Source organism: Dasypus novemcinctus, chromosome 9, assembly GCF_030445035.2.
Source record: "Dasypus novemcinctus isolate mDasNov1 chromosome 9, mDasNov1.1.hap2, whole genome shotgun sequence".
Classification (NCBI taxonomy): Eukaryota; Metazoa; Chordata; class Mammalia; order Cingulata; family Dasypodidae; genus Dasypus; species Dasypus novemcinctus.
Window position 1 is genome coordinate 87,504,753 of NC_080681.1, and position 20,499 is coordinate 87,525,251.

Genomic DNA, 20,499 nt, shown 5'->3' on the forward strand with positions numbered 1-20,499 from the left:
AATAAACATAATTGTTATTGATTATATTATAGTGTTTACATTAAAATATTTTAGCTTTTTATTTTGAAATAAATAAGCTTACAGTACAGTTACAATCCATTCTTAGATCCCATGCTAGTATCATACATTGCATTTAGTGGTCATTATCTCTTCTAAAATTTTCAATATCTCTTTTTAAATTGTGGAAACATGTACAACATAAATCTCCCCATCTCAGTCCCTCCCAAACATATCATTTAGTGAGATTAATGACATTCATAATATTGTAATACCCTTACTACTATCCATTACTAGAACTTTCCCTTTACCTCAAATAGAAGCCCTACACTCATTTTGCTTTAACACCCCCTTGCCCCTGTCCTCTGCCCCTAGTAACCTGAACTTAACTTTTTGTCTCTATGAGTTTGCATATTTTAAAAAATTTTCCTTGTGGTTACCATGGGCCTTAAGTTTAACATGCTAAATCTATGACATTCTCATTTGCTTTGTTCCAACTTAATTTCAGTAACATACCTAAACTATGTTCCTATACCCCTTTATCCCCACCGTTATGTAGTTTTTATTACAAATTACATTTTTTATACATTATGAATCCAAAACTATTGATTTATCATTACATGTTATACATACGCCTTTTAGATCCTGTAGGAAGTAAAAAGTAAAATTACAAATCAAAAATACAGTAGTCCTAGTATGTTGTTTACTTGTGTCATTATCTTTACCAGAGATCTTTAATCTTTAGTTCTTCACAGTCAATTGGTTATTGTCCTTTACTTTCAACCTGCAGCACTCCTTTTAGTATTTCTTATAGGGCTGATCTACTGGTAATGAAGGCCCTCAGCTTTTGTTTTGTTCCTCTCTCATTTCTTTTTTTAAACCACAAACTTTTATTGAGACCAGCAAAAGTCCCAGGTTCTGGGATGCATGAGATAAATAAAGCAGAGTCTCATCCTGCTAGAAGCTCATGATGTATAAAAACAGACCTATGTATAGTATAGTATTGTATACTATAGTATAGTATAATATAGCAATTTCTCAGAGGAAATACATCAATGTATGCTAATATTAGCTATAACTAATCTTTATTGAGTTCTTACGCAGTGCCAGGTGCTGCTTTCAGAACTTTACATGGTGCAGCAGTTTGATATTTATGAATTCCAAAAAGAGATATTGATTATGTTTCTAAACTGGTCTGTATCTCTTATGCTTATTTTTTTTTTAAAGATTAATTTTTTAAATTTATTTTTCTCCCCTTCCCCCCCCCAGTTGTCTGCTCTCTGTCCATCTGCTGTGTGTTCTTCTGTGTCCACTTCTATTCTTGTCAGTGGAACAGAAATCTGTGTCTTTTTTTGTTGCATCATCTTGCTGCATCAGCTCTCCATGTGTGCGGTGCCACTCCTGCGCAGGCTGGACTTGCTCTTGTACTGGGTGGCTCTCCTTATGGGGTGCACTTCTTGCTCGTGGGACTCCCCTACATGGGGGACAGCCCTGCATGACACGGCACTCCTTGCGCACATTGTCACTGCGCATAGGCCAGCTCATCACATGGGTCAGGAGGCCCTGGGTTTGAACCTTGGACCTCCCATGTGGTAAGCAGATGCTCTATACGTCGAGCCAAATCTGCTTCCCTGCTTTTGCTTTTTAAGTGGGCTTTAATAAATGACAGTGCTATGGATTCAAAGTAACGCTTGTTGGGCAAAATGAGTTGTAATATACAGTATAAAATCAGACATAATGGTTGAAATTCTGGTGATAGGGAATGCTACTGAATATTGTAGTCTACTTCTAGTCTGTCAGCATTACCAAAACTTCTCATGTGTGTCTCTTTTATTTAACTCAGGTGAAAAGGATTCAATGATTTTTGACTGTACTGAATGCTATGATCCAGTTACGAAACAGTGGACAACTGTAGCTTCAATGAATCACCCTCGCTGTGGCTTGGGAGTGTGTGTGTGTTATGGGGCTATTTATGCTTTGGGTAATTATGTTGTTCAATTTAAGGATATTTAGGAATATTTTGAATTATTAGTCAGATTCTGATTAGAGATGTTCCCTTCCTTCCATAAGAAACTTCTATGTTTTCAGCTCTGTAAATTCTTATTCTCAAAATTGTATTACTTCGAGAATATTGTCAAGTCTGTAGTTTTTAGAGGAAGAGATAAAATATAGATACAACGTCCAGTGAAACACTTTAGTTGACTAATTAAAACTCATGATTTTAATTATATATATAACATTTTAACCACTCTGTTAGTGGTTTGATTATGTCTACTGTAAGAAAGCACGTAACAAAAAATTTAAAGGTACCTAAGTGGGAGTTCTACACTATATTATTTTCATTATTATAGATTTAGTGAATTATTTTGAGCATGTTATTGAACTACTTTGATTATCTATGTAATAAATATTACAGTCAGTGTTGTTCTTTGTGGAAAAATTTGATATCAATCACCCTGATGTGAATTTAATCCATTGTATTTATTACTCCCACAAGTATTTGCATTTTGTAGTTATGTCTCTAATTGTGAGAAAGAACATTTTTCCTTTTTGAGAATTGGAGATTGTTAAGGAAATGCTGTTTCATTAATAAAGGGCCTTTTTGGAGTTCCTTATATCACACTAAATAGGATGTGTATTTGGTTAGCCTTACAGTAGGCCTTAATTAGGATAGCCATTCAAAGTATGCAGAAGTTGTTTCAAAGGTAGCCTTTCAAAATACTATATTCCCCATGCAATATGTTTAAATGTATGTATATATGTATGTATTTATCTTAAGTGAACACAAGGCAGGGAATTAAAAGAAATGAGTTTATCTCGTAGTCAAATTACAGCTTTTCATGTAATCTTAGACAAATAATGATGTGATACTCATCTGTAATATGAGATAGTTGAATTAGATGTTTTATAAGGTGGTCTTTAGAAACAAGAGTCTTTCGTTCCAGAAATAAACATGTTTTAAAAATTTGGTTACAGGTGGATGGGTTGGAGCTGAGATAGGGAATACCATTGAGCGATTTGATCCTGATGAAAATAAGTGGGAAGTAGTTGGCAACATGGCTGTTTCACGCTACTATTTTGGGTGCTGTGAAATGCAAGGTATTTAATTCATAAAATATTTTTACTCAAAATATATTTTCTTTGTTTTTTTTCCAAAATATATTTTAAAATTTCAGCTTGAGGCTTTATTACACAAAAGAATATTTTATGTTTATTAATAGTGAATGACACTAGCTGCTTTTAATCTCTTTTATCATTGATCTTTATTTCTTTATTGCCAAAATAATCTTTTTTCTAAATAAACAAGGCTAGAATTTAAAAATTCCAAGTAGGCAAAAATACTGGCTAGCAAAATTAACAGGTGAATTGGCATCCATTATTGTCAATTTCTCTCCCATGCAGGCCTTAGTATTTCTAAATAGGGAGAGAATACCAAAAACAGTCTTCACAACCTCTGTTTCTTATAGGTTTTTCCAGTGTTTTTATAGGGTACATTATAATTCAGGCAACACAGAATATAATTCTGAGACATTAGAAAAATTTTGTACTGCATATTAATGTAGTATATAGACATTATTTTAATTGTCTAATATAACACCCTGAGAAGTAGGTAGTACACACTGTTAAATAGAACCTGATTCTCTACCCAGGGTTAGGTAGCAGATTTATATGTACCTGTGAAGTAGACAACTGCCCATAGTTGTATGATAGCTCAGCTCAATTTCCTTCTGCTTTAGGAGTACCTCCTGGTTTTCACTAGCATTAAATATTCAAATTACATAATGTAGATTACGTACTATTGTTCAATATTTTGTTCTCTAGTTGTTTTATATGTATGATTTTTATCTTCTCATCTAAAATAATAAAGAGGAATCTTGGCGATTTCCTATTTTAATCCATTTATAGATGATGAAACTGAAGAAGAGGGAGGTTGCAAGTTTTCTTTTCTCATAACTGCTTGCTGGAAAAGCTGGAATTAGAACCCGAGTTTATTAACATTTAGCCCAAGTTTCCTTTTTTTAATAATATTTTTTTTCTTTATTAGAGAAGTTGTGGGTTTACAGAACAATCATACCCAAAATATAGGATTCCCATATACCACCCCACCCCCAATACCTTGCATTGGTGTGGAGCATTAATTACAATTGATGATAGCACATTTTTATAATTGTACTATTTAAAGTCCATGGTTTAACTTAGAGTTCGCTGTATAGTTCCATGAATTTTTTATAATTTTTGTTCTTTTCCTGTGTATACAACCTTACATTTTCCCTTTTAATTACATTCAGATATATGTCATTTCTGTTAATTGCATTCACAATGTTGTGCCACCATCACTCCCATCTATTACTGAAACATTTTTATCATTCCAAGGAGGAACTCTGTACATTTGAAGCTTTACCTTCCCCTTCTCTTTCCCCACTCTGTCTCCTGTAACCTGTATTCTATATTCTGACTCTATGAGATGTTTATTCTAATTGTCTATTCAAATTGTCCTTTTGTGTATGACTTATGTCACTCACCATAATGTCTTCAAGTTTCATCCATGTTGTTGCATATAACAGGATTTCATTCCTTTTTATGGATGAATAATACTCCAGTGTATGAATATGCCACATTTTATCCATTCATTGCTTGATGCCAAGTTTCCTTTTTAAATGTCATTCTTTTTTTCTTTTTTTTTAATTTTTATTTCTCTCCCCTTTCCCTCCCCCCTTTCCCACGTTGTCTGTTCTCTGTGTCCATTCGTGTGTATTCTTCTGTGTCTGCTTGCGTTCTTGTCAGCGGCACCGGGAATCTATATGTCTTTTTGTTGCATCATCTTGCTGTGTCAGCCCTACATGAGTGGGGTGCCACTCCTGGACAGGCTGTGCTGTTTTTACGTGGGGCAGCTCTCCTTGCACATGGAACTCCCCTACGTGGGGGGCACCCCTGCGTGGTAAGGCACTCTGCGTGCACCAGCACTACACATAGGCCAGCTCATCACACAGGTCAGGAGGCCCTGGGTTTGAACCCTGGACCTCCCATATGGTAGGTGGACACTCTATCAGTTGAACCATATCTGCTTCCCTAAATGCCCTTCTTTATAACTGGTAATTCATCCCTTTAAAACATAGGAAAGATTGTGGGTACACAGTGATAATTGTAGATTGCTAGAACTATTAGTCTCAAATAAAACCTAATAGAGGACTCTCTGGGAATTACATTATACTATAATCTTGTAATTGATCCTGATACCTTAATTCAACCAAGTAACGATTCTAATTTAAATTCAGTTCTTTATTCTAATTTAGGCCCATGTGAGCAACAGGAGACTGTTACCAAACAGCACCATGTCATTCCCTCTTAAGTGCATACTTTTTTTTAGGGGGAAAAACCGTTTTCCCTTCCCTTTTTCACCTGTGGATGGTAGCATTGGTTCTGGATCCTGAGATCACTAAGCAGACAATAAGATGGGAAATCCTTGTCATGGCAAATTGTTTTGTCGTAGTATGTTTAAGTTCTTTGAAAATTCAGTGCCACTTTAAATTTGTACTCTAATTCTTTAGCAGCATCCTTAAATGTGAAATGCTATAAGCTGGACAGAAACTGATTTTCTTTCTTTAATTATATAGTAAAGTTTACATTAAATATAGCATCAGCATAGCAAACTTATGTAACTAATACTACTTTTTATTACTAAGTATTTATATCCTAGTTTCTATAATGTCTGAGTAAAAATATTGCATTTCCAGGTTTAATTTATGTAATTGGGGGCATCAGCAATGAAGGAATAGAACTTCGTTCTTTTGAAGTCTATGATCCACTTTCCAAGCGTTGGTCTCCACTTCCTCCAATGGGAACTAGGAGAGCATATCTTGGAGTGGCTGCACTCAATGACTGCATCTATTCTATTGGAGGGTGGAATGAAACACAAGATGCTCTTCATACTGTAGAAAAATATTCTTTTGAAGAGGTAGGTTGGATGATTTTGAATGTTTTGTATCCTTTTTTAAAAATATATATATATATATTTTATTAGAGAAATTGTAAACTTATGAAACAGTTATACACAACGTGCAGAATTTCCATACAACACTCTTCCACCAACACATTACATCATTGTGGACCATTTGTAACAGATTATGAGAGAATATCATCAGACTATTGCCACTAACTATGGTCTATAGTGTACATTTGGTATTTTTTTTTCTATACTCCCTATTAACACAGTATCCTCTTTGATACTGATGCAAGAATATTACAATATTGCTGTTAACTATAGTCCATAAGTTACATTAATTGTATTTTTCCCATGTATCTCCATATTCTTACCACTTTGTAATAATGATGTATATTTGTTCTAGTTCTTAGAAGATCATTCTTGTATTTGTACCATTAACCACAATCCTCATCCAGTTCTGGGTTCACTGTGTTATTTAGTCCCTAGATTATTCTCTAGCTTTCTTTCAATGACATTTACATTTTTAGACTATCCTTTTCAGGCACCATCCCATTTATAAACCAGCTGTGTTAGTTATACTCACTATCACATTATAATATCCTTTTTTAATACTTTTAATGTGTATAAGATCTATAGTGATTTGTTCTCTTTCATTCATATTATTTTTATTTTGTGTTTTCTCTTATTTTTTCTTTTCAAAGAACCAATTTTTTGTGTCACTGACTTTTTTTCTATTGCTTGTCCATTTTCTTTTTCATTGATTTCTGCTCTTTATTTTTTTCGTTTCTTCTTGTTTTGGGTTTAATTTATTCTTCTTTACTAGGTTTTTAAAATGGAAGCTTTAAGTGATTGAATTTAGAACTTTTCTTCTCTAATATAAGCCTTTAAAGCCATAAATTTTCCTTGAGCACTGTTTTAACTGCATCCCACACATTTTGATATGCTATGTTTTATTTAGCATTTCTCTTGATATATATTCTAATTTCTCTGATAAATTCTTCTTTGATAGTAGATTGTTGAAGTATTTATTTAATTTCCAAATAATCTGGGGATTTCCCAGATATGGTTTGTTATTGATATCTAATTTAATTCCCTTGTGATCAGTGAACAGACTTTGTGTGATTTCTGACTTGGTAAATGCCTCATATGGAACTTGAAAAATATTTGTATTCTGGAGCAGATGTAGCTCTGTGGTTGAGCATATGCTTTCCATGTACAACGTCTCAGGTTCAATCCACAGTACCTCCTTGTTGGGTATAATGTTCTACAAGGGTCAATTAGGTCAAGTTGATTTTTAGTGTTGTTCAAGTCTCCCTTAGCCTTTCTTTTTGTCCAATTGTTCTGTAAATTACTGAGAAAAGTGGTATTGTTATCTGTGTTGTAGTCCATCTATAATTATGGATTTATCTATTTCTTATTTTAGTTCTGTCAGACTTTTTTTTTTCCTCCCCTGTTGTCTGTTCTCTGTGTCCATTAGCTGTGTATTCTTCTGTGTCTACTTGTATTCTCCTTAGGTGGCTATGGGAACCGATCTGGGACCTTCCAGAGTGGGAGAAAGGTGCTCAATCTCTTGCACCACCTCAGTTCCCTGGTCTGCTGCATTTCTTATTATCTCTCCTCTGTATCTCTTTTTGTTGCGTCATCTTGCTGTGCCAGCTCTCCATGTGGCGTGCAGACCAGCACTCTGGCATGGCAGGCCAGCATGCTGCATGGGCCAGCTTTCTGCTTGGGCCAGCTTGCCACATGGGCTAGCCTGCCTTCACCAGGAGGCCCCAGGTATCAAACCCTGGACCTCCTATATGGTAGAGAGAAGCCCAGTCGCTTGAGCCACATCGCTTCCCTGTCAGACTTTGATTCACATATTTTGAAGCTCTGTTACTGGGTACCTATATTGGGATTATTGTGTCTTCTTGACGACACGATCTTTTTATTATCATGAAATGTTCCTCTTTATCTCTGTTAATATTCTTTGTTCTGAAGTGTATTTTGTCTGGTATTAGTGTAGCCATCCCCATTTTCCTTTCAATTAGGGTTTTCTTTCCTTCTGCTTTTAATTTATCTGTGTCTTTATAAAGTGCATCTATTGTAGACAGAATGTTTTTTTTTTTAGAATGTTTTTTAAAAATTTTCTTTATGTGTTTTTTTTTCATAAATTTCTACAATGAAAATTTGTTATTTTTAAAATCAGAAAAAAAATATTGTAGCCAGGTGCTGATTGATTATTCCTTGATTGATAAAAATAGTTGTGTTTTTCTTTCTTCTGGTATCACTCATTTTCATTGGTTTATTTGTGAGATAAAACGGTATCTGTCAATGACCAATAGTAGAAAAGGTATGTCTAAAGCCTGTTTGCTCTTCTTGGCAAATTTACTTGGAGCTGGTTTTCTTGGTGACAGCCTTGGTGACCTTGGACACAGTGCAGAGCTCCCAGGGCAGCGGCAGGCTCACGGCTGTCTGATTCTTCTAGGAGGTGATGGTTGAGTGCTTGTTGTAATGTGCTAGGTGAGACTACTCACACACCATGTGCTCATAGATGCCAGTAACAAACAACTTTGTGATACCCATGGCCTTGAATGAGATGCTGGTATTACTGTCAGGGTGGACAAGATTCAGCACCTTGCAAATGTAGGTGGAGCAAGCTTTGCTTGTGGCTTTGCTTCTTGCTGTCCATTTTCTATGCCCCCTTCTTGGACCCCTCTTTTTTTTTTTTTTTTAAGATTTATTTGTTTGTTTGTTTATTTCCACCCCCTTGTTTTTCACATGCTAAGTCTGTTTGTCTTCCTTGTTTTCTTAGGAGGCACTGGGAGCTGTCCTCGGGACCCCCGATGTGGGAGGGAGGTATCTAATCACTTAAGTCACCTCCACTCCCTGCTTTGTTGTGTCTATTATTCTGTTTTTCCTCCCCATGTCTCTTTTTATTTTCTCTCCCCTTCCCCCCCCCCCCCCCCAGTTGTCTGTTCTCTGTGTCTATTTGCTGCATGTTATTCTTTGTCTGCAGCACAGGAATCTGTGTTTCTTTTTGTTGCATCATCTTGCTGTGTCAGCTCTCTGTGTGTGCGGTGCCATTCCTGAGCAAGCTGAACTTTCTTTTGCACTGGGCAGCTCTCCTTACAGGGTGCACTCCCTGCGCATGGGGCTCGCCCACACGGGGGCACCCCTGCTTAGCACGGTACTCCTTGCGCGCATCAGCACTGCACGTGGGCCAGCTCCACACGGGTCAAGGAGGCGTGGGGTTTGAACTGCAGACCTCCCATGTGGTAGACGGACGCCCTATCCATTGGGCCAAGTCCACTTCCCTGGGTTTGTCTTGTTTGCAGTTTATTGAACATCTTGTATGTGCAGATTTATATCTTTTGTTAAATTTAGGGAGTTTTCAGCCATTATTTCTTTGAATATTCTCTCCACCTTTCTTTCTTTTCACTCTGGGACTCCCACAATATATATGTTGGTATGCTTGATGGTGTTCCACAGGTTCCTCAGTCTCTGATCACTTGTTTTATCTCCAAGCTCACTGATTCTTCTGCTTGCTCCAATCTGCTGGTGAACCCCTATGGGGAAAATCCCCCCATCCCCGAGATGGCTCCCTCACCTGTTTGCTTATTGTTTTTGGTTGTTTGTGCTCAGTTTGCACTTGTTGTTTTTGCTCATTTTCTGCTGTTGGGTTTTTTGCTTATTGTCTGTTTTTTTTTCTTTAGGAGGCACTGGGAACTGAACCTGGGATCTCCCATGTGGGAGGTGGGTGCTCATCTGCTTGACCCACATCTGCAACCTGCTCGTTTGTTTTTTTTTCCCTCATTGTCTACTTATTGTTTTACTCTTTTTTTTTTTGCTTGTGTCTACTTGTTGTTTTTGCTTGTTGTTTGTCTGTCTTCTTTAAGAGGCATCGGGGACTGAACCTGGGACCTCCCGTGTGGGAGAGGGGTGCTCAACTGCTTGAGAAACATCTACTTCCCATCTGGGGAAATTTTAATTCCTGTTGCTGTGGTTCTTAATTCTGTTTGGTTCCTTTTTGTAATTTCCATCTCTCTATTTTTTTTTTTTTTTAGATTTTTATTTTTTTAAATTTCTCTCCCCTTCCTCTCCCCTGGTTGTCTGTTCTCTGTGTCCATTTGCTGTGTGTTCTTTTTGTCTGCTTCTGTTGTTGTCAGCGGCACCAGGAATCTGTGTTTCTTTTTGTCGCATCATCTTGTGTCAGCTCTCCGTGTGTGTGTGTGGCACCATTGCTGGGCAGGCTGCACTTTCTTTCGCGCTAGGTGGCTCTCCTTACGGGGTGCACTCCTTGCGCGTGGGGCTCCCCTATGCGGGGACACCCCTGTGTGGCATGGCACTCCTTGTGCGCATCAGCACTGCATGTGGGCCAGCTCCACATGGGTCAAGGAGGCCCGGGATTTGAACCGCGGACCTCCCATGTGGTAGACGGATGCCCTATCCACTGGGTCAAGTCCGCTTCCTTTTCCATCTCTCTATTGATATTTCCTTAGTGTTTATCTATCATTTTCCTGATTTCCTTTAGCTTTTTGAGCATATTTAGGACCATTTTCTTAAAGTTTTGTCTGGAATGTCCTAGGTTTGACCCTCCTCATTGATGGTTTCTGATACTTTCATCTTTTCCTTTGTCTGGGCCACTATTTCCTGTTTCTTTGTATGTTTTGTAATCTGTTGTTGAAAACTCAACATTTGATATTTTAATGTGATATTGTTGGAATTTAGACTTCGAGTTTTGTGTTTCTTAAGCTTGTATCCAGCTAGTTAGTGTTATGACCAGGTTTTCCTAGAAAGCTAAGAGGTAACAAAAAACAAAAACAAGAAATAAAAAGAAGGAAAAAAGAAAATACCTTTCCAGTCTTTGTAGATTGACTTGTGCAAGTGCTCTCCTTCAGAGCTTATCCATACAATGAGTTTGGAGAATAGCTCGAGGCAAAAGCATGGAGGTCTCTGTGATCCTTTCTGCACTTATATTCTGTTTTGGGCATATACATGTGGCCCTAAGAATTCCTCCATTTACTTGGATACCAATGTCCCCTCTTCCCAATGAAACATTTTCCTCACAGACCTTGGCACTGCAATGTATGTTGTACAACCAGCAGTCCCTTGCTCTAGGAAGTATGACTTGTCTGCAATCCCAGTGTTCTGTAGGAGCACTCTGTGAGTGCCTTCTACAAGCAGAGCAAGTTCTGGAACAGTGAATCACTCAGGCCACCACCAAACTGACTGGGCCAGGCACAGATGCTCCCAATATGTTCACAAGGATTACTCAGCTCTCTCTGGAACTGGAACCATAGACCTGCACTGGGAGCATGGGCTGGCTCTGCACCAAGCAGATGAGGGGATGTAGGAGGGACCAGCCAGGGTACCATGAGATCCTGTCTCTTTTAAGTAGCCTTTTTCTTGATTTGGTGCTTGCCCTTTTACTGCAGTTGTTTAACTGTTCTCTGGCACTTTTAAAACAATGTTTCTGCAAGTTCTTGCTAATTGTTCAAAGCTTCTGTGTGAAGATGGAGTGCGAAAGTGCCTTACTCCGCCATCTTGATCTGGGCAGGGCCTTCAAAAGTTTTACATTTTGGCGGTGGACTTGGCCCAGTGGTTAGGGCATCCGTCTACCACATGGGAGGTCCGTGGTTCAAACCCCGGGCCTCCTTGACCTGTGTGGAGCTGGCCCATGCGCAGTGCTGATGCGCGCAAGGAGTGCCTGCCACGCAGGGGTGTCCCCCGCGTAGGGGAGCCCCACGCGCAAGGAGTGTGCCCCGTAAGGATAGCTGCCCAGGAATGGTGCCGCACACACGGAGAGCTAACACAAGATGACGCAACAAAAAGAAACACAGATTCCCGTGCCTCTGACAGCAACAGAAGCGGACAAAGAAGACGCAAATAGACAACAGAGAACAGACAACTGGGGTGGGGCGGCGGGTAAGGGAAGAGAAATAAATAAATAAATCTTTAAAAAAAAAAACTGCAAAAAAAAAAGTTTTACATTTTGATCATATTCAATTTATTTTTCCTTTGGTTGCTTGTGCTTTTTGTTTGGTATTTAAGAAACCATTGCTTAACCCAAGATCATGAAGATTTGTGCCCATGCTTTTTTCTAACAGTTTTATAGTTTTAGCTCTTACATTTAGGTCTTTGATACATTTTAAATGAATTTTTTGTAAATATTAATAGGTGGTAGGGGCCAACATTCTTTTGCAAATATATATCTATTTGTCCCAATAGCATTTGTTGAAGAGACTATTTTGTCCCAATTGCCTTAGTACCCTTTTTGAAAATCAACTGGTCATAGATGTGAGGGTTTATTTTTGTCCTCTCAATTCTATTCAGTTATCTAAATGTGTATCCTTAATCCAGTATTGGGCTTTCTTGATTACTGTTGCTTTGTAGTAAGTTTTGAAATTGGGTATTGTGAGTTCTCCAACTTTGTTCTTTTATTCCATGATTGTTTTGGCTATTTTGTGTCCCTTGAACTTCCATATGAATTTTATGTTCAGCTTGTCAGTTTCTGCAAAAAAGCCAGCTGAGATTTTAAGAGAGATTGCGTTGAATCTGTAGATCAATTTGAGGAGTATTGTCTTCTTAACAATATTAAGTGTTCCAATCTGTGAACCCTGTAACTCTTCCCATTTATTTACGTATTCTTCAATTTCTTTCAACAATGTTTTATAGTTTTCAGTTCCTTCCACTTCCTTAGTTAAATTTATTCTTAAATATTTTATTCTTTTTGATGCTTTTATGAATGGAATTATTTTCTTAATTTCATTTTTGGGTTGTTCATTGTTGGTGTATAGAAAGACATTTGATTTTGTATATTGATCTTGCATCCTGTAACCAAGCTGTACTTGTAATATAATAGTGTTTTTGTATATTCCTTAAGGTTTTCTATATGTAAGATGTTTTAGTTTGCTAGGCTACCAAAATGCAATATACCAGAAATGATTGGGTTTACAATGGGCATTTATTAACTTGCAAGCTTACAGTTCTGAGACCATGAAAGTTTCCAAATCAAGGCATCATCAGGCAATCATTCTCTGCAAAGACAGACTGCTGGTGATCCTGGACTCCTCTGTCACATGACAAGGCACATGGCAGCATCTGCTGATCTCTGCCTTCTCTCTGGGTTTCATTGCTTCTGCTTCCGGCTTTCTCTCTGTCTCTATCTCTCGCTCGAGCTAGCTAGCTCGCGCTGGCTCGCTCGCTCACTCTTTGTATTTATCCTGTTTATAAAGGACTCCAGTAATAGGATTAAGACTCACCCTAGTTCTTAACTGATCAAAAGTTCCCTTCTATACTAGGTTCACACCCACAGGAATGGATTAGCTCTAAGGATATCATTTTTTGGAGACTGTAAAGACCTCAGACTTACCCCACAAGATTGTGAATCTGTGAATAGAGATACCTTTTCTCTCTTCCTTACCGATCTCGATGCCTTTTATTTCATTTTCTTTGCTAATTTGCCCTAACTAAAACCTCCAGTGCAATGTTAAATTGAAGTGGTGAAAGTGGAAATCCTTGTGTTGTTCTAAAAGGATTAAATTCTTCTTACCTGCTGAATGATCTTAATTGGGAATATAGAAAAGGAATTTATTGAGGGCATTTTCTGTTGCTAGTTTTTGTATATGGCTGTGAAATTAATAGGTTTTAGTTCAAAAGTAAATGCTTGTCAATGATGAGTTGCTTTGGTTTTTCATGCATAAATTTGAAATGTTATTATTTATTATCCGCTAAAGTCCTACATTCTAAATTTGTACACTAAAGATAAGATAAAATATGTTTCTGGTCTTACAAAAAGTTTATTTTGAGGTTACTAAGGATAAAAATCAAACTATAATTGAATACAGTAATAGAAATGAAAGATAAAAATTATGCAGTGAGCCCTAGAGACCCTTTATTCTTGTCAAGGGTCATTTTTGAGAGCAAAGGCTAGTTCTCTATAATGATAAGCATAACCCAAAACATTCTAATTTTTCTTAACCAGTGTGTTGGTTTGAAGCTGTACATACCCCAGAAAAACATGTTCTTGAATTTAATCCATTCCTGTGGATGTCAACCCATTATAAGAAGGATGTTTTTGATGAGGCTCCTTCAGTTAAGGTGTGACCCATCTCATTCAGGATGAGTCTTAATCCTGTTATTGGAGTTCTTTATAAACAGAATGGATACAGAGAGAAAAAAAGAAAGTCATGGGAGCAAAAAGTTGAAATCAACAAAACCTGGAAGAGAAGCAAGAGACTAGGACATGTTGCCATATGCCTTGCCATGAGGCAGAAGAGCCAAGGATTGTCAGCAGCTGGTCCTGGGAAAGAAAGCATCACCTTGATGATGCCTTGATTTGATATTTTCCACGTCTTGAAACTGTAAGCTAATAAATTCCCACTGTTTAAGTTGACCCATTTCATGGCATTTGCTTTGAGCAGCCTTAGAATCTAAAACAACCAGTTATGGATCTTTTTCTGAATATATCTATTTTTTTTAACTTTTTTTTTTCAGTTATTCCAACTTTGTGATGTGTTCTGTAATTTCAGATTGATCAAGTGGCCTTCAGATTTAACCTGGTCCTTTGATTTCAAAGGATTGTCCCTGAATTATATTAACTGTTTATAATGTGCTGGCACTATATTAGGCACTGGGATATGATGCTTGTTAAGTCTCTGCTTTCAAAAAGTTCACTTTCTAGCATTGTTAAACAATTAGTGTTCATGTTTTATGATTTTAAAAACATCATACTCTTTATTTCTAGGTTAATAATCTTTTCATTTTTTACCTGCCACTTGCTTTTTCCTGCTCACTTCTCAAGATCTTTACTAGCTTTCTTATTTTTCTGGGGATAGATGTTTTCCCTGGAGGACATTATTGGACATTTTTGCTGCTGTACCTTATTGAAATTTCTTCAGGGAACAATGTATACTAGGAGTTAGCATAGGCATGTTTTTCTTTTATTCTCTTTTAAGCTCACTACTTTGTCTGTTGCTACTTGAAAGTTCATTTTAAAATTTTATATGTACTTACCTCACTGAACTGTGTTTGAGATTTGAACATGGAAAAAAAAAACAGAACATCTGATTTCTCAGCAGTTGTCTCTATTATCATTTTAAAATATATTTATTTTTTTCTCTCTTAACCAGGAAAAGTGGGTCGAAGTTGCCTCAATGAAAGTGCCCAGAGCAGGCATGTGCGTTGTGGCAGTCAATGGGCTTCTGTATGTTTCTGGAGGTCGCTCTTCCAGCCATGATTTCTTGGCTCCAAGCACCTTGGACTCAGTTGAAGTTTATAATCCTCATTCAGATACATGGACAGAAATTGGTAATATGATCACCAGTCGTTGTGAAGGGGGTGTTGCTGTATTATGAAATATAAAGCATAAAAGAGCACAAGAATTACTTTGAAAATACAGGATCTGACATTTTGCAAATCATACATATATTTGGTGTTACTACCCTCTGATTCTGTCATATTTTCCCTTTATTTCGTGGAGAAATGACTACAAGGATGATTTTTCTGAGAATTTGAATGAGTAGGGATATTGAATATATCCTAAACTAATTAAGAGCTCAAACAAATTTGCCAAGCCTACTAACAATAGATATACTGTTTATACTCTAGAATCGTGCAGTTAAGGGTAAAGTCCTATTTGTAAAAGTGATTTGTTAGAGACTTCTTAGCAAATAACCCTTTTAGCTGCTTCTCCAGTGCAATTCATACTGTAACATGACTTTTGTGTGATGGAGGAATAATATCAATGATACAGTTGAAAGATCTTGGAGCATTCATCATTCAATCCAGGGCACAACTTTCCAACCTAGAGAAAAAGCAAATTAAGCTTTTACTTGATTGCAGGCATCCTCACTAGCCGCATAGTTTTTACTGACAGCAAATATTCTGGGAGTGGCATGTGGTAAATACCTAGCTATCTATACAGATAAATAGGTTTTGCCTGTTGATAATAGCTTAAGAAAAGTTTTTGCTCAGTCATATTTTTTGTCTTAATGCTGAGAAATGCAAGTGAGGAATAGGAGGTTCTTAGTGACAGTTCTTTATTATAATAGGATTATCTAATGGGTGATAGGGCCCTGCAGGAGGTATTATGTACCTAGTAAGTTTCTTACTTTTTTTCCTAGTTATCAAAAATATCTAATTTTGGCTTTGGGAAGAAGAAATTTTATTAGGTTAAAAGGCTTTGTGAATGTTATTTGTACTTGATCTCTTACTTGTATTTGTATTTGATCTCTCTACAAAGTTACTCCCTAGACTGTCTTGGAGAAGGCTGATATGTAGTACCTATGAAACTTTATTTTATAGACACTGACTCATAACTGCGAGTTCAAAGACTTTTGAAAACTTATATCCCCGTGGGAACCCTTCTAAAGAATTGTTCTCTGTTCAGTTCTGAGAGGAAGATTCATCATGCACATGGTAATCACTTTTAAGTGATTTCTAATAGCCAGTTGGAGCCATATATATTACAGGTCTTGCACGTATTTAGATTTAACTAAATCTTCAAATTCAGTTGACTGAAGAATTTGATTTGCATATCCATGATTTCCCCATTTCTTACTAAGGCCTTTTGATACATTGTTATAAGGCATCAATAGGTTATTTAGATAGAACACCTTTGGTAAGCATTAAAGACTCCTAGGTAGCCACTCATATCTGGCCCACAAGTATAGTTCATTTCATAATTTTTTTTTTTTATGGACTTGATTTTTTTTTTAAAAAGATTTATTTATTTATTTAATTTCCCCCCCTCCCCTGGTTGTCTGTTCTTGGTGTCTATTTGCTGTGTATTGTTTCTTTATCCGCTTCTGTTGTCGTCAGCGGCATGAGAAGTGTGGGCGGCACCATTCCTGGGCAGGCTGCACTTTCCTTTCATGCTGGGCGGCTTTCCTCACGGGCACACTCCTTGCGCGTGGGCTCCCCCACGTGGGGGACACCCCTGCGTGGCACGGCACTCCTTGCGCGCATCAGCACTGCGCATGGCCAGCTCCACACGGGTCAAGGAGGCCCGGGGTTTGAACCGCGGACCTCCCATATGGTAGACGGACGCCCTAACCACTGGGCCAAAGTCCGTTTCCCTCATTTCATAATTTAAGTGTATGTGTGTATTAGCAAAATTTTACTTAGTGTAGAAGAAAGCTGCATCCCCTTCTCTGAGTTATCTTGGAAGTCTGCAGGGTCATAGATGCCTGGTTGGGATCTGTAAAATGTCAAAGAATGAAGTATAAAGATAATTTGTATACAGTGTAAGTTTTAACCCATGTGCCTTTAATATTTTCTAGTCACAGAGAATCTATACTGATTCAAAACAGATTTATAAAACACTTCTAGTTTAATCCTCATTATTGGTTAGTACCAACCTAAAGTGGCACTGTGTCGGGAGGTGTTTTACACTGCTGTGGTAGAAATATGTCAGGAGAATGAGTATTTGGGTTTAATAGGTCCAGAAAATCCCTGAAAATAGGTACTTTGCTTTGTAAATTTGCTTATTTCCTAGGTAACAGACTGTTTTAAAAGAATGTACTAATAAAGCATTTAGATTTTTTTGGGGTATTAGTTTATTAACAGTGTTCCTCCTGCACATCATTCTGCCATGTGGCCACACATGTAAAACTTGGATATTTATAACCTATAATGGGGAATTGTAGTCAGCCCTCTTTATCACTTTTCAGCCCCTTCCTCTCTACCTGGGACTCCTGATCTGTTATTTTCTTCCATTTCTCATCCTCCTTACCTGAATAAATTATGGCCTAACTCAAAAACAAAAACCAAAAAAAAGTATTCCTGGATTACCAAACTATAGTAGCATTCCCCAGGATATTTCGTTTTTGTATAATTTTAGAGATTTGCACATTTTTTTTTAATCTTTTTTTTTTCTCCCCCATCCCTCCATTGTCTGCTGTCTGTGTCCGTTCTCTGTGTGTTCTTCTGTATATGCTTTGTATTCTCATTAGGCAGCTCTGGGAATGGATCCTGGGAGCTTCCGGAGTGGGAGAGAGGTGATCATTCTCTTGTGCCACCTCAACTCCCTGGTCTACTGTGTCTCTTATTGTCTCTCCTGTGTCTCTTTTTGTTGCATCATCTTGCTGTGCCAGCTCTCCGTATAGGCTGGCACTCCTGCACGGGCAGCACTCCACGTGAGCTAACACTCTGTGTGTGGGCCAGCTTGCCTTCACCAGGAGGCCCTGGGTATCTAACCCTGGACTTCCTATATGGTAGATGGGAGCCCATTGCTTGAGCCACATCCACTTCCCTATTGTCTTTTTTTTAAAAAGATATATGGGTCACAGAAAATGTTACATTAAAAAATATAAGAGGTTCCCATATACCCCACTCCGCACCTGCCCCCCCCCACTCCTCCCACATCAACCTCTTTCATCAGTGTGGCACATTCATTGCATTTGATGAATATATTTTGGAGAATTGCCATACCACATGGATTATAGTTTACATTGTAGTTTACAATCTCCCCCCTGCCATTCAGTGGATTATGGCAGGATATATAATGTCCTGCATCTGTCCCTGCAGTATCATTCAGGACAACTCAAAGTCCTGAAAATGCCCCCATATCACACTTCTTCCCTCCTCTCCCTGCCCTCAGCAACTCCCATGGCCACTGTCTCCAGAGCGATACATTTTCTCCCATTGCTAAAGTCTCAATAATACTATAGTAGAATACCAGTAAGTCCACTCTAACCCATATTTTGTTCCTCCATCCTGAGGACCCTGGGATGGCAGTGTCCACTCCACCTCACTTCTAAATTGAGGGGGCTTAGATCCAATATGGCTGATGGATGTATTCTCTTGCTTGCAGTTACAGACTTTCAGTTCTCTGGTGTGGTGGTTGATCATCCTAAACTCCTTGTTAGCTGACCTGGATAAGTCCAATGAACTGGAGAGTTGGTGTTGCAACTCTGCTGAGGCTCAGGGCCCAGCTGGCACATGGACAGTCCAGAAATTCAAGTTACCTGAGCGTATAACAACCCTGGCGCCAACCACAGGTTCAGTAAAGTGACAGAAGAGGCATGTGTAGAGAAAAATTACATCTGAGTCCACCTCCATCACACTCAGGAGTACAAATTCCAAAGTAGGGCCCACTGGCAAGGCAATGGATTCCAGAGCCATCTGCCATAATGTAGGGACCTGGGTGTCTACGTAGCCCTCAGGAGTACCACTACTTGGGGTTGTATCTACTTAGGCTGTCTCTGGGATCCTGCTGAGACGTGCATAAGAACGACCCCTCTGATGACCTCCTGACTCATTTTGAAGTCACTTAGTCTCTTTTGTCTTTACCATTTCCCCTTGCAAATTTGTTTTTACATTTAATTTCAGTTTTTGAGTAACAAAGTGATCTTTTGCCATATTTGATAATATACTTCTGTATATCCTGTCCATCTAAAAATTAAAATCTTACATACTTAATTTTCTTAAGCACACATTGTAATTCAGCTGCAGAATAGCATCTGTTTAGTGAAATTGGGCAATTAGTTTAAAAATAGGACTTGCCCCTATTCTGACAGAGGTCAGGGAAAATTTTGCCAAGTATATATGGTACTCAAAGATCTTATGAAGGGTGTAAGCTTCCTTTCCTTCTTTCTCCATATTAAAAAAGGATCCTGGGGAGTGGATGTGGCTCAAGCGGTTGAGCACCTGCTTCCCACATGGGAGGTCCTGGGATCAGTCCCCAGTGCCTCCTAAAAATAAAAAAAACAACAAACAAAAAAAACAACTCAGGGAAGCCAATGTGGCTCAGTGGTTGAGCACTGATTTCCCACATAGGCGGTCCTGGGTTCATTCCCTGGCCCCAGTACCTTAAAAAAAAAAATCCTGTATTGGTTGTAGCCATGGGCTTAAACTGGTAAGCTTTAGTTATCAGAACTAGATCTAGTTCTGTGGTGTGTAAGAAAGTACATAACTTACCACTCTAGTCCCTGATGAATTACTTGTTAGCAAGAATCAGTAGAGTAGAAATCTTATGTATATAATTTACATATGAAAATTGACTAATACTTAAATAGATATATTTTTTTATTTATATATTTTTTAAAAAGATTTATTTCTCTCCCCTCCCCCCTCCCCCCTCCCCCCTCCCCCCCTTTCCCCCCAGTTGTCTGCTCTCTGTGTCCATTCGCTGTGTGTTCTTCTGTGACTGCTTCTATCCTTAGCAGCAGCACTGGGAATCTGTTTCTTTTTGTTGTATCATCTTGTGTGTCAGCTCTCCGTGTGTGCGGTGCCATTCTTGGGCAGCTCTCCTTATGAGACGCACTCCTTGCGCTTGGGGCTCCCCTACGTGGGGACACCCGTGTGGCATGGCACTCCTTGTGCGCATCAGCACTGCACGTGGGCCAGCTCCACGTGGGTCAGGGAGGCCCGGGGTTTGAACCACGGACCTCCCACATGGTAGGTGGAGGCCCTATCCATTGGGCCAAGTCCACTTCCTGATCACCTGTTATTTTCAGCCACTCATGGATAAGAGATTTTCTTCTTAAAGTGGACAAATCTGTTTTAAATGATCACAGAGAATGAGCCAAAAGGGATTTTTCCTTTTTATTTAAACATTTTCAAGATAGATAAAT

The 20,499-nt window shown here is 38.3% G+C and overlaps 1 protein-coding gene across 7 annotated transcripts in view; it reads left to right on the forward strand.

Annotated features, from left to right (window-relative positions):
• Positions 1-17,468, forward strand: part of IPP (intracisternal A particle-promoted polypeptide) — a 37,506-nt gene extending 20,038 nt beyond the window's left edge. For 6 of the 7 annotated variants that reach the window (XM_004448071.4, XM_058303659.1, XM_004448069.4 and 3 more), the window contains 4 exons: positions 1,841-1,978; positions 2,974-3,096; positions 5,733-5,953; positions 15,055-17,468. In XM_004448071.4, coding sequence (XP_004448128.1) covers positions 1,841-1,978; positions 2,974-3,096; positions 5,733-5,953; positions 15,055-15,279 — 707 coding nt within the window. In that variant the 3' untranslated portion in view covers positions 15,280-17,468. Of the gene's footprint in view, positions 1-1,840; positions 1,979-2,973; positions 3,097-5,732; positions 5,980-13,922; positions 14,287-15,054 lie in introns of those variants that run through there. The other variant, XM_071217471.1, reaches the window with a different exon arrangement.
• Positions 17,469-20,499: the final 3,031 nt, after the last annotated feature.